The sequence below is a fragment of the Xenopus tropicalis genome, chromosome 2, assembly GCF_000004195.4.
Source record: "Xenopus tropicalis strain Nigerian chromosome 2, UCB_Xtro_10.0, whole genome shotgun sequence".
NCBI lineage: Eukaryota > Metazoa > Chordata > Amphibia > Anura > Pipidae > Xenopus > Xenopus tropicalis.
Window position 1 is genome coordinate 147,276,927 of NC_030678.2, and position 13,742 is coordinate 147,290,668.

The window sequence follows — 13,742 nt, forward strand, 5'->3', positions numbered from 1 at the left end:
CATTTTTCTCTGTAATAATAAAGTAATAAAAGATATGATTAATCATTATTAGAGACAAAACAATCCTATTAGGTTTAATTAATGTTTATATAATTTTTTATAAGAATCCCCTTATCCCAGAAACCCCACGTCCCAGGCATATTGAAAAACAGGTGCCATACCTAAATTTCAATTTGGTAAAGCATAATTTCCAGGTCTATTATAGTTTTAAGCTCCTCCATAAATTAAATTAAATAAAGATCCATTGTCCATGGTCACTTGCAAAAGCTAGTCAGTTGATGTATCAGTACTTGTACTCTCACCTTGCCTTCACAACAGTCTCAGTCTCAGTCCCCCCAAGAGACCTGTTTAGCTTATTAGTTAGAATTGTAAATGCAGATGTTGCTTGTTAAGTTTTCTGGGCTCTCTGCCAAAAGCTTACTTATTTAATTAAGTGTGAGAAACTTTGTATCTTTTTTAGCATTGTGTGCAGGAGATCAAAGAGAAATGAGGGACTGTACTGGTCTGAGCTGTTAAAATAGGGACTGTCCCACGAAAATCGGGACAGTTGGGAGTATCCAAAAGTATTGGGATGCATCCAAATAAGTACTTGGAACACGTGAGCAGTCTGGAGGCCATAAAAAAGTATTTGGCTTCAATCGGAAAGTGCTGCCTTAATGCTTCAGTTCCACTTTGTATCTAGATACCAGTAGGTCAAACCTTTAAAGTGGGACATGCCACCACAGAGTAAAAAGAGGGGTACATCGTGGAACAGATAAGCAATGCACACATTCTTTTCGCACTTTATTTAATCACTGTGTAAAATTAAATGATCTAGTACACAGCCCCCATAGGCTAAGAGAGGCTGGCCCAAGCCAATTCTAGCAATAAACTGGGAAGATATTTAATTTAGCAACATAAAATTCAGTAACATCTGAATCCGGCATATCTTAGCAAAAGGTATACATTTTTTCCCCTTTCAAAATACTTTCTTTCACTTTAAGGGTCGCTATCCTTTCCAGAACATTCTGGCTGGGGAACAGGTGAGTCAATTGCTGTAATTATGGTTTAGGCTGCCCTCTAATTGTTCAGTCAGTAAGGAACCTGGGGTTATATAAGGACTAAGTCAGAATTGATTTATATTAATATAATTTTAAAAGCTTACACAATATAGTACCTGTGCTGCATAATTGTAATTAGGTGTTTTCTTCCTAGTTTGATACATTCTGCTAACTTTTTATCACAATAAGTTGCAGGAGAAAGTAACCTTGCAGCTGGTGACAGATTTTCTTCTGGGGTCCGCTATGTAAACAACATGGTTGTTTGGACTGAACTGTTCTGGTCTGTCTATAAAGCTGGTGGTATCAGCATGATATTACCTAGGAGAAATGGAAGGGTTAGTGTACAAGTGGGCATGTTGCACTGTCTGTTCATTGGCCACACTGTATATTCATTGTCCACGCTTTACTGCAGCATGTATGGGTATGGGTATGTACTAAAGGTATTCTACAACGCTTGGCCAGATCTTTGATGCCCCCAATAAGCACACTATTGAATGGGACATGATCAGGGTGAGTAGCAGGTTTGGAATCCTGCACAAATAGTAGCAATCAGCGAATGCTATTGTACCATGGCCACAGACAATATTGAGTCCAACAAAAGTCTCACAACAACACAGCAGAATAAGAAACACATGACAGAACAAATGGCCAGCGTCTGCAAAGTATTTTTGCTTTATGAAGTATGAATTCTGTTCAACTGTTGGCATGATGGTATCACAATGTACTCAAAGGATCATATGTGTATCTTACACACCCCATAAATCTTTGATGCTTTAGGTAAATTTTATGTATGCGCAATGTAATTGTAATTCAATTGGAACAATGTTTATATATTTTACTGCAGTGCTCTTAGATATTACTGAGATACAAAATGCTCAGCGTCTGAACTGTACTAAAATGATAATGTCTTATAAAGATGTCAGTGAAGCCCTTACTTAGTTGGAGGGCCCAGAAAATCTACTAGTAATTATTGCATCTGGACCGCGGGTCTCCTGATGGATGGCCCTAGTTTAGTGGTTTATCACAAAAGGCTGTATCATCACTGTACCAACATCATCAGCACTGGTGCAGTTGTGATGAGTCTGGGGTGTCTAGTGGCGCCCCTTATTGTTGTCCATGCGAGGGGATCAGCTGCAAGCTGCAGGAATTTGTCATGATGATTATTGATATGATTTTTTAACAATATTAAAGAATCAGGCAATTTTTGGCGGAGAATGGACCTGGCTTATGACACTAGACATGGCTATCTGCAGATATCCCTTAAAACCTCGTATTTTAACCCTCTATACATACTGTAATACATAACATTTGTGAGAGGAATGCAGCACTGCTGGTTTGTGGTGCCACTTCTATATTTAACAAGCCAAAGGAATGGAACTACTGGGTTGTCCTGTTAACCCTTCACTAGATGATGGCCCATCAAAAATTGCTTTCATGAATGCATAGTTGAAATGGTTGAAAATGTTGTGCATGTTGATGCATGTCATTAAAGGTACCAAACCCACTGCTTCCAAGTATAATTGAACTAAGCAACATTGCATCCATCTTGCCTTTTGCCTCTGCTGAATCCTGCACAAGTTCACCAACTGACACTGGAGAGCCCTGTGGCACTACCTCCACCATGAACGTGGAACTAATCCCAGGGTTCCCATGCCAGGTTGTGGCAGTAGGTGCAGCAGACTTGCACCAAAAGAATCATCCGCTTATGCCGTTTTAATGTCACGTGCACACAGTAATGCAATCCCACCATGTAAATGTTAGCCGCAGCTTGTCTGAGTGTCAGATTCATGCAGTTGCATTCGTTTTGATGCATCAGGCGCAACTAGGCTTTAAATGTCATGACTACCTCTTAAGGTAAGCACACAGGGGGCAATTGTGTCTTGTCTTTACCAATATTATAAGGAAAATTGTGGCACAACACAATGCATTTCGAAGGATCAATTCCCATTACAGGCAGCAGGTCTGGTCTGGGATTCAAAATAGGCCCTGGCGATTAAAGGGCATAGAGGCACAAACAGACCCTTGCAGGTGCAATAAATGGTGATTATCTATGGCATCTTACTGCAGCCACAGCTTACAGAACCCACAGATTGCCAGCCCAGGACTGACAAGTAGAGGTGTAATGTTTGGAACACGGGCCTTTTTGGATAGAGGGTCTTTAGGTAATTTGGATCACCATACCATAAGGGAACTAAAAACATTTACAAAGTAACCTAAAAAATCTTTAAAGAATAAATATAGATTTATGCAGCATAGTTACTCTCATGTACAATGTGTTGTTTTATCATTACAGAGAAACAATTATTGAAAAATGAGAAATCGTTCCTTAAATAGAACATAATGGAAAATGGTATTTTGGTTCTTTTCAGATAAAGGGTTTCCAGATAATAGATCCCATACCTACACAAACAGTATCAGTCTATCACTTGGAATTTGGTAAGATTTAAAACTTAATATATAGTATTTTGGTTGCAATCAGGGCTGTGTATATATATATATATACAGTATAGGGTTGATTCACTAAAGGTCGATTAGTTTTATCGAACTTTTTTTTCGTTAAAATTGATGCAAAAAAATGCGCGATTCGCTAAAGTATTAACGCAGGGATTAAGTCGCATATCGAGTGCGTTAAATTCCGCGCTACCGCATGCGTTAATTTTTATTTTTTTTTTGCGCGCCGAAATAATACTAACGCATGATTCACAAACACTTAAGACAGACTAAATGTCGCATTTGTCTGTGCAAAAAATAACACCTACTTGAGGCAGGCGGTAATTATAGAAAAGTACAGTTAATGAGCTTTTGGCAATAAAATATGGACTTTGCAGTGGGATTTATTATGTTTATTTAGTTTTGTTATTTAGTATGTGTTGGCCCTAGAGTAATGTAGCCTCCAGTTTGCAGGGAAATGGTCATTTTCATAAAAGTAGTTTTACGAGCGTAATGCCATGTATGGCTAATATGGAGTGCGTTTTTTTCGCATGTGGTGACTATTTGTGCGCGATGCGTTGATTAGCGCGCGTTCTGTCAAATACCGCACGTCTTCGCGACTTAAATAACGCAAGCAGCATCGCTAGTATGTTTTTAGTGAATAGTGCGTTAAGACACGAAAAATTAGACGCGATAAAATTTTTAACGCATGCTATAAATGGCGCACGTTTTAACGCACTTTAGTGAATCAGCCCTTATATGTCTATATAGTATAAAGCCAAGAAGTAGGGACTCTCAATAATAAATGTCTATAGTTGCCTGGGTGCAGTCATAAAATGTCACCGAATAGATATTATTCAAACAGGAACCGCTTCACGCAGGTCTTATGAAACACAAACGTATTTTATTGAAGCATAACGAGATTGACGTTTCGGCTGTTATACCAGCCTTTCGCAAACTTACAAAACCAGTGGAAAGTGACCCCTATATACAGTATTTGGTGAGAAGCATAACAATGTGATGTAAAGTCATGACTTACATAAAGATATGTACATCACGACTTTACGTCACATCCTTATGTTTCCCCCCAAACACTGTGTATATGGGTCACATATATATATGAACTTGAGTCAATTTTTAATCAAATTCAATATGGATTAAAATTTTAAAAATGATTTCATTTTTCTCTGTACTTGATTCTAACTAAGTTTTCATAAACCCTAAATGTAGGCAAACCAATCCTATTAGGTTTTATTGATGTTTACATGATTTTTAGTACACTTAAGGTATGGAGATCCAAATTATGAAAAAGATCCCTTATCCAGAAAACTCCGAGCCCTATGCATTCTGGATAAGAGGCCCCATACCTGTACTATGCATACACAGATCAGTAAAGTGTGGCACTGTTGGCAGTCCGGTGCTGCCCTAGGCAGTGGGTGCTGGCTCCCTAGTTATAATGTGTCACTAAGGTGGCAGGAAGCATTAGGTGTTTAAATACAGCTAGGCAGTAATCATGCAGGGGTTGGGGGAGCTATTCAGAGAAAAGGAACAAAATTTTTGAGGGTTGGTGTCACTTCAGCATGCAACACCAAACAGTATTTTACGGCAAATTCCAGAAATGCCTTGTTTTACTGTGTTTTGCAAATGAATCTCTGCTAAGGCAAAACCGCAGACTTCAAATGACAGAGTGCTATAGGAAGAAATAGATAAGTTAGAAAGGGGAAAGTACACATATTAGGGGGGTTTAGCTGGCATTAGAACAATATTGTGAGAGCCATGCTTTGCAAGACATCATGAATTTTTGTTATTTTGGAGTTTGGACCCCTTCTGACATAGTTGTGGCCCACTAGGGGGACAAAAAAGGGTAGCACATAATGCAGAAGAGGAAAGCAAACAAGCAGAAAGTAGAATATGGCACAGAGTAAAGCTATTCTTTAATAAAATAATAAACCAATGAGCAAAACGCAGCACAGAATTGCTATAGATTGAAAGTGAGAAGGAGAAATGAGGGATATGGAAAAAAAGAAAGAGCCAGGGAAGGAAATTGCAAGGGGGGAGTGTGGGGTGCGGGTGACAGACAGGGTAGGGGGTGGGAGCGTAAGGACGGCACAGGGACAGAGCAAGCCTGTTGTGAGTTAGGAGTGCGGTTTTGAGTTCCATGTGGAATATCTGAGCTCAGTTTCTGCCCTCGGGGTGGTACAGCCAAAGCTGCAGCTCTGTGGGAGCCAAGCCTGCCCCAGCGTTGGCAGGGAGAACATAAGCGCTATTTATCTCACAGCCCAAAAAGACTCCTGATTTAAATCATATGGTGCGTGCGGCACACATTTCCACCAAGTCTGGACACGGCTCAAAAAAAGAGGGGAGAAAAACACACACACACAGAAAGCAGATCCACACCCTATTCTCTCATTCAGCTGCCGCCACTGCCGGGACTTAACCCTTCTAGCAATCAGTGTCTGGAGAACTTTGCTCAAGAACTCAGGGCCAGAGTAAAGAGGGGGTGCCTGGCATTGCAGGAAAGCTGGGGCCTCAGTCTGGAGGGGGTTGGAATACATTATTCAGAGATATTCAGCTTCCCGGGGCAGCCTCTGCTTGTTGGTGGATGCTGGGATTTGTGGTTTACCAACAGTCAATGGTTGCGGTTTGGACGTCCCTGTGATGTGAACAGTGAAAATATCAAACATTAATATGTTTACTTTGTATATATATATATATACAGTACATATATATATATATATATATATATATATATATATATATATATATATATGCTTGTAGGCCCTTTAAAGCTACCCTTTAAAGAACTAGCCTCCTTGTTTTAAGAAAAGACTGTAATAATTAAGTCATTTGGTAGGTGGTTCTGCTGAGTTTCATACTGATGGCTTATAATGGTTGGTTTTTGTGCAGTCCTACAAAATAATAATTTGCTGTTTTCTCCAGCAAGGAAACAATTAGCTGATAATGTTTGCACAGAAATGAAATAATTACCAGTACTTTTGCTGTTCCCCTGGGTATGACCCATTGGGGTCTGGTTAGGGGTAAGAGTTCATTGGCACTGTGTAGTTAGGGGTTCAGCACAGAGGATGAAAGACACCCAGAGATCCCTTATCACATACACAGGTGGATAGGGCGACTCCCCTTTTTCACTCAGAATATGAGTAGCTTCTGCTGAGAACATGGAAAGAGCACTGTCATATCTTTTATAAGCTGCTACCATGCAGTTTTATGGCCCAGCAAATTTTTTATTTTTTGCTTTGAAGAGTTTGAAAAAAAAAACATGTAAACCCTTCATTTTCCTACCATGTATATAAGTTGGGCACATCTTCCACACCCAAACAACACCATTTGTATTGCATATATATATATATATATATATATATATATATATATTCCTAAAACAAATAGCAGCTTTCACCCGGTTGGCCATTCAAGCATGCAGGCTTACACAGGCATAACTTACTTTGATAAAAAGTTCTGCTTGGATTGAAACAGGCAAGCTGAGCTCAGGACAGGAGGTTAGGAGACAAAACATGTTTCTCCAGCACAATGCACAGCTAGAGCAGAGTTTCTACGGAAACGAGCAATGCCTTCCCTTCATTGGCTGCTAGACTGGAGGGTGTGTTTGAAAACCTGAGTTAAGAAGTGAGCATGCCCTGTTAGCCAAGAGCCAAATTCAATTCCTAAGAGAAGGGCCGAGATAATTAGAAGAGGAGAAGGAATACTAAGTGATTAAGGGGATGCTGCAGCCTTACTATTAACCTTTACACATCAGGAGTGGCAGGTAGTTAAAGATTTCAAAGAAGCTGTTCACTGATTACATTTTTTGTGGGTGTGGTTTACATGTCTGTAGGGACCCATAGGGTTAAATGGCCCCTATGGCTTTAAATCCCTACAGGTTCAGTTCCTTTAGTTGCTGGGCAGAAGGGAATGTATCTAAGTGAGTTTATTTACATGTGTGCTATTGGTTAGAAGGTATGGCGACCACTTCCTTCCTCACTTTGCTGGGAAAGTAGTGGCATCTTCCTGTTTGCTTCCACCTGAGGAACAGGGCGGATGTGTGTTGAGAGCCCGGGGCACGGGCCCAGGCCCAGTTGAAGTCGGGGAACAGGACCCGTGAATGAGGCAGTAGATAGTGGCAGGTGTAGCTCCCTTTATAGTACACTCTAGGAGTGTAAGGCAGTTAGGGTTGAGCTAGAATGAGCAGCACTGAGCTCCTACATAGGACTTGCAATTTTGGAGATATCTCTCCCAGGCCACATTGCCTGTAGTGTAGGGATCCAAGTGAATAGGGAATCAGGAAAGAGAATTCCCTGAGGGATCCACTACGGGCTGTGTCGCAGAGGTGAAGGGAGATTCCTGCCAGTCTGCCGCAGGGGAGTGTCAGATTGTATTACACTCGGTATGTGTTGCCTGTACCACTGGCCTCTGAAGCTGCATTGTGAGTAAACCCTGTGGATGTTCAATAAACACTTATTACTTTGTAATTTGCAAGAGCCTCTGGCGCCCTCTGTTTTAATTTTTCTGCATAGCAGCAAGAGAGGTGTAGTTGCACAACACCCTCACCTTCCTCTTCCACTTAGCGAAGGCCCATTCTGGGTAAAAGAGTACAGTGTAACCCATGTTCTACTGGTACTAGTCCGGGAAAGCAGCTATTGAGCTGAAATAGAGGTTACATGTCCTTTCTACTAAAGCCTGTGTATCAGCAGCTGAAATGGTGTCATGCTTAGCTGCCTGAAGCTAGACACATGCCCCATGTTTCATGATGAATGCTAATATAAGCATATGGCTTGAGGAGGTATACTTGACTTGCAGCTCACTGCTGTGCTATGGGTGTAGTAGACCAAGAGCAATGTAGATCTTATAAACTGTGCCTAGCGATGTCATCAGTTACAATCTGTGCTTAGTGATGTAATTACTTACATAGGACTCACAAAAAGCTGTGTGTATATGTATAAGAAATAATGTAGCCAGTGTTGTGAAATATAAGGATATGAAAAGTCACCTTGGAGTTCCATGACCTCTATAAAAGCTTATCTAGTAATGGAATTCCGAGGTGACATAGAATATCCTTAGACAGGTGTGGGATCCATTATCCGGAAACCATTATCTATAAAGTACGAGAAGGTCATCTCTCAAAGACTCCTTTATAAGCAAATAATCATAATTTTTACTGTAATAATAAAACAGTACCTTGTACTTGAACCCAACTAAGATATAATTAATCCTTATTGGAGGCAAAACAATCCAATTGGGTTTATTTTATGTTTATTTGATTTTTTAGTAGTCTTAAGGTATAGAGATCCAAATTAAGTAAAGATCCCTTTTCTGGCAAACCCTAGGTCCCAAGCATTCTGGATAACTGGTCCAATACCTGTATTTTACAATATGGGGTACATTATTCTCTATATTATATAACACTACATGAGAGATGGATTGCACTCCATTTCAGTCATATATGGTTCTGGTGCCACCATAAAAAGAATCAATAAAAGAAAAGAATTAATAACTAGAAATTAATGGAGCACTCATGAGGTTTTATAAATGGTGAAAAATTCAGAAAAAAACGTATTCAGGCAATGTTTTTGTCTCATGGGAACCTTCCTCAGTAACAAAAAACAACACATACAACTCCCTGAAGGCTTTATAAACACTCCCAGTGCAATATATTGGAATTTTTATAATAATTACATTGGGGGTAAGCCTCGGGTAAATTGAATGTGGTTTGTCTTGAGGAGGGTTCCCTTAGGGAACAGAAATGATGACTAAATAAAATGGATGGATATTACAAAAGCAGTTGCTGAAGGTCACTCACAGTTTTTTCTGCTCTGAACAGTTCCCAAAGGGCTCAAAATATGGAGCAACCCCTCATTTATTTCAAAGCCCCCTAATGGATATTGTAGTAAGTCTCTTTAGTACAAATATCTGTGAGGTCCTGAATATTTCTGAATAGTGTGCCATGCCCAGGTGTGGCTACAAGAATATGCTGTAACATAATATAGGGCATATATTCTGCAAGGTGTGCTACAATATCTAGGTAGCTTTTAGTTATTGGGTGCAATAGCAGCTCATCAATTTATAGGGTTGCCTTAATAGTTAGAAAAAAAATTCCAATATTAATATATAAATATCAGACACTTGGATTCATATTATGAGGCAAACCAATGCGGTCATTCTGTTGCCAGTCCAATGAACGCTGTGTTGCTGTGTGTAAATGGATACGAAGTACAAATTACACTTACATTCCCCCAATGACCTGCATTTCCATCCAGAAAAATAGCCTTGCTGAAGATGTATTTGCATTTTTATTTTGAAAGCACCACTTAATATGCAGTTCTAACAATGGTCCATTACTTTTACTGCTTGTTTTAGTGCAGGGGGTTCTAACCTGTGGGTCACTTTTTGAATGACCAGTTTGCCAAAGGTTCTGGATGTGGAAATGCAGCAAGAACTTGAGCCTCTTGTGGTGCATGTAACCAGGATTTCAAACAAAGATGCAATACACTTAACGATACTAATTCATAACTGTGTTACTCTACAGGGAGGCATGTGAACACCACAACATTTCATTCTGGTGACATATGATCTTCTGCCTAAGGTGTATCATGGATTTATTGCTGAATCACTAAGCAAGACATTGGTACCTGAAGAAGATTCCAAGACAGCTTCTGATAGCACAAGTGAGAGACTGAGGGAGAACAAGACAATGGCAAACAGCAGCAAGGAGCGCCTTTGTGGGGCTGGGGCTCCTCTTGGACACTCCAATGGATTTCCTCCCAGTGTCTATCCTTTTGCCTTCAGTGGGGGAATACGAAGATCCCCACCATTTGAGGTGCTTGCTAATGGCGGTTTCTTCCGAAGCTTCCCCACTGACCTGCCCAAGGAGATGGCATCGCTGTGTGAGTATGCTTTTCTTTTTTGTGTGGTACTACGGATAGCTTTTTATTGGACTCCTTGCTATTTGTCAGTGCTTTTGTTTAGTAAATGACAAAAAAGTCTGTACAGAAACATTATAAACATTTTATAAGTGCACCTATTGTAGTCAAAGTGTGTACAAAAAGAGCAGTGACCCAGCAAATGAGTAAAACAAGCATGCATCTTAATGTCCAGTGTAACCAAGTGGATGGTTTTGGTAGCCTATGGCCCTGTGTTTTGTTAAGTAGCCCTCACTGGGTATGTAGCCTTTAACTCTGGCGGAAAGGATAAGGTAAAGAAAACAAAAACTGAAGTGCTTTAAGTGAGGGAACTTAAAAGGCCACCTGTGCTTACATCATGATCCACACGCATTGTTACTACACCCTGCTCTGGTATCTCAGAGCACTTTGTTTGACAAATGAATAGTCACACTTTCTTTTAATGGGACTCAGTCCAAGGATCACCTAGAGGACTAAAATTGTGGCTCTAAATAAAAAATGATCATCACTGCACTACTAGAGCTGCCTGTATTCTGCCCTCTGGTCCACATGAGTTCTACTCTCTTAGTAACTGTCATGTTGAAGCAAACAACAAATTAATAAAACTGCAATTCATAAGGTGAAACTTCTGTTGTGTACTGAGCCAGATATTTCAGGTTCAAAAACCAAAAAGTGAAGACCAGTTGCAAATTTATAATCTTATAATGCCACTCTCTACATCACACTTAAAGTTAATTTTAAGTTTACCTATTGCTTCAAGGCTACTTCAAGGGATTCTGCATTTGTTAGTGACAGAGAATGCAGGGAATTATAGTTCAGTAAAAGATTAGCAGATAAAGGGAGCGTATTACTAAACTGGGCATAAATTTAGGGAATATGAATGTGAACTGAGAGTATGCATTTTCAGCTATGCAACGCAAACTTGCGCGTTTTAGGGGCAAGAATGGGCTCCATGTTCCTGCCCATGGCAAATGCATTGGCTCCAGGTACAGGAAAAGGCTGATGTCAGCTTAGGGGCTGATTCTCTGCATTTATCAGGTCAAGAATTGGCCCCATGTGTCATTAGCCTTAAAGATGATTAAAATGTTTTTAGTGATATTAGTTGGACAGGATGTTGAGAGTCTACATCAAGTTGGGAATGCTTTGCTATACCGTGGATATAGGATTTGATACCCAATGTGAGAAAGGGAATGCATTTTTGTCAATGACATAAGGAATATGAAAACCTGCAGCAGAAACCTTTTTAGGTAAAATAGAGCATTAATAGATGGAAAGGTCAATGGTCAGTTTTGGGAGCTGTGTGTGCCCAACTAAGTGAATGCTGAAAGCAGCTTTCTGTCTCTCCTTTTTCATCATGTGTATGTTGGTGTGTGTTTGCCATTAACTATACCAGACAGTGAGTAATGGCGTGGTAGTACTACGGGTGTGTGTGCATAGATTGACACCCATGCCTTGGGTGCCAAAGCACACAACAAAGCATTCACTTTAATATATTTTAATTACTGTAGACTTTATTCATGCAAATATATTTAATAGCAGAGTCTTTTAATTGCTTCCTACTATCACTGCTGTTTATGGTACACGGCAGATAATAACTGTACCACACTAATTTCAACGTATGCAACATGGAACAGTTTTTTTTCAGAATGGAAGAAAATATCATATTAAGCAACTTTTCAGCATACATTATTTAACATATTTAGTGGTTATATTTATTTGTTAATGTGATTTTCATTTGCACTGTGTGTTTTCACTCTTAATACAGTATAGCAAATGTCAGCCCCCATCAGCCAAGACTCCAAGTTTCACCATGTCTTGCATGCTTTTTTATGTCTGGCTCCTGCTACATTTTCAGTCAGAATAAATGGTGCAGAGAATGGAAAGGACCTGACAGATGCTACATTAAATAACCACTACATTTTACAAATAACTGTAAGGGTAAGGGTACACTAATTGGATTGTCCGCTTTCCTCCACAAGCGTTTTTTATAGAGGAGGAGGAAAGCAGATCCGCTCTTATGCGCACACTCCCGTAGCTTCATTGATAGGCTCAGTGGGGGCCTGTGTGGAGCCACATGGAGCGGATATCGGCGCGCAAAAATGCAGTGCTTTTTTGTGCTGATATGCGATCCATGTAGCCACAAAAAGGCTGCTGCTGGGCCTGTAAATGGAGCTATGGGGGTGTGCGCATAAGAGCAGATCTGCTTTCCTCCACCTCTATAAAAAAACGCCTATGGAAGAGAGAGGACAATATGCTTAGTGTGCCCTGGCCCAAAGGCTTATGGCAGAGGGGTCATTTTCTCTACTGGTGTTTACATGTCAGTGAGAGAAAAACCAACCTGCTGCCTACTGCTTCCTGAATATGGGTGTGCCAATGCCAACAGGCATAGCATCAGCCTGTCAACACACACAAAGTGGTTTTCCATGCAGCAACACCAAAGTATGTAATTTCAGGGTTCCTCCTAGTGACTTGAGTCCATGGACACAATTGACTTGGACAAGTAAATGAGATGATAATTCCTTTATAGGTGTGATGCCGTGTGTTGTTGTTGCATCAGAGAAAGAACAGCAACTAATATATCAAAAGTAAGGCTTTCACCAGACAGTGCTGAATCTTGGACTGTGATTGAACACAGGCCAAGTATCAGCCCCTACGCTGACATCAGCATTTCCCTGTACCCATATCGGCCCGGGTGCCAGATTTCAGAACCAAAACACACAAGTATGCATTTTGGCTGCTAAATCTGCTCCGTGTAGGCCTTGAATCAGCCTGTCTTGCATTAACCTTATGTTTAGTAAGATCCAGCTCAGTAGGGGCACACACTTCAATATATCTGCTGCTGATTTATGTGTTAAGTAATGTATCAAACTGTAAAAGTTTAGCTGTGGCTTACTGAGCTGCTAATGAGAAAACATTTAGAAAAATGGGAAAGAATAGAAAATTGTAAGCGACCAAGAGAAGTCATTATTTGTGTTGTCCTGTTTGTAAAAGTGAATTGACCTTTTTACCATGCTTAGCATACATGTGCAACCTCTCATACGATAAATTATTATTAGCTTTCCCTACTGTTTCCCTACTGACCATAGTCAGAACCCTTGGTACTAATCTTCACCCAGATATAAATGGTCCTTATAAAAGGTATGAAAGTTGCTCTTACAAATGAGGCTTAAACCTTATTAGAATCGTATGTTTGCTTTTGCATCTTACATGCCTTTTGTGGTTGACATATTGATTTAGCTTTGTGTTGGATATACATAGGCCTAGAGAACATAAATGGAATTTTTTTTTTGTAGCCCAGTTAGCCCTTGATAGAATGTGTGGCTCCAGTAGTGAGATGGAATGCTCTAGGGTGAATAATATC

General features: G+C 40.1%; 1 protein-coding gene across 4 annotated transcripts in view; it reads left to right on the forward strand.

Annotated features, from left to right (window-relative positions):
* Positions 1-13,742, forward strand: part of rarg (retinoic acid receptor, gamma) — a 116,762-nt gene that overhangs the window by 24,929 nt on the left and 78,091 nt on the right. For all 4 annotated transcript variants that reach the window (XM_031897206.1, XM_031897207.1, XM_002936633.5 and 1 more), the window contains exon 2: positions 10,009-10,366. In XM_031897206.1, the coding sequence (XP_031753066.1) occupies positions 10,174-10,366 (193 nt within the window). In that variant the 5' untranslated portion in view covers positions 10,009-10,173. The remainder of the gene's footprint in view (positions 1-10,008; positions 10,367-13,742) is intronic.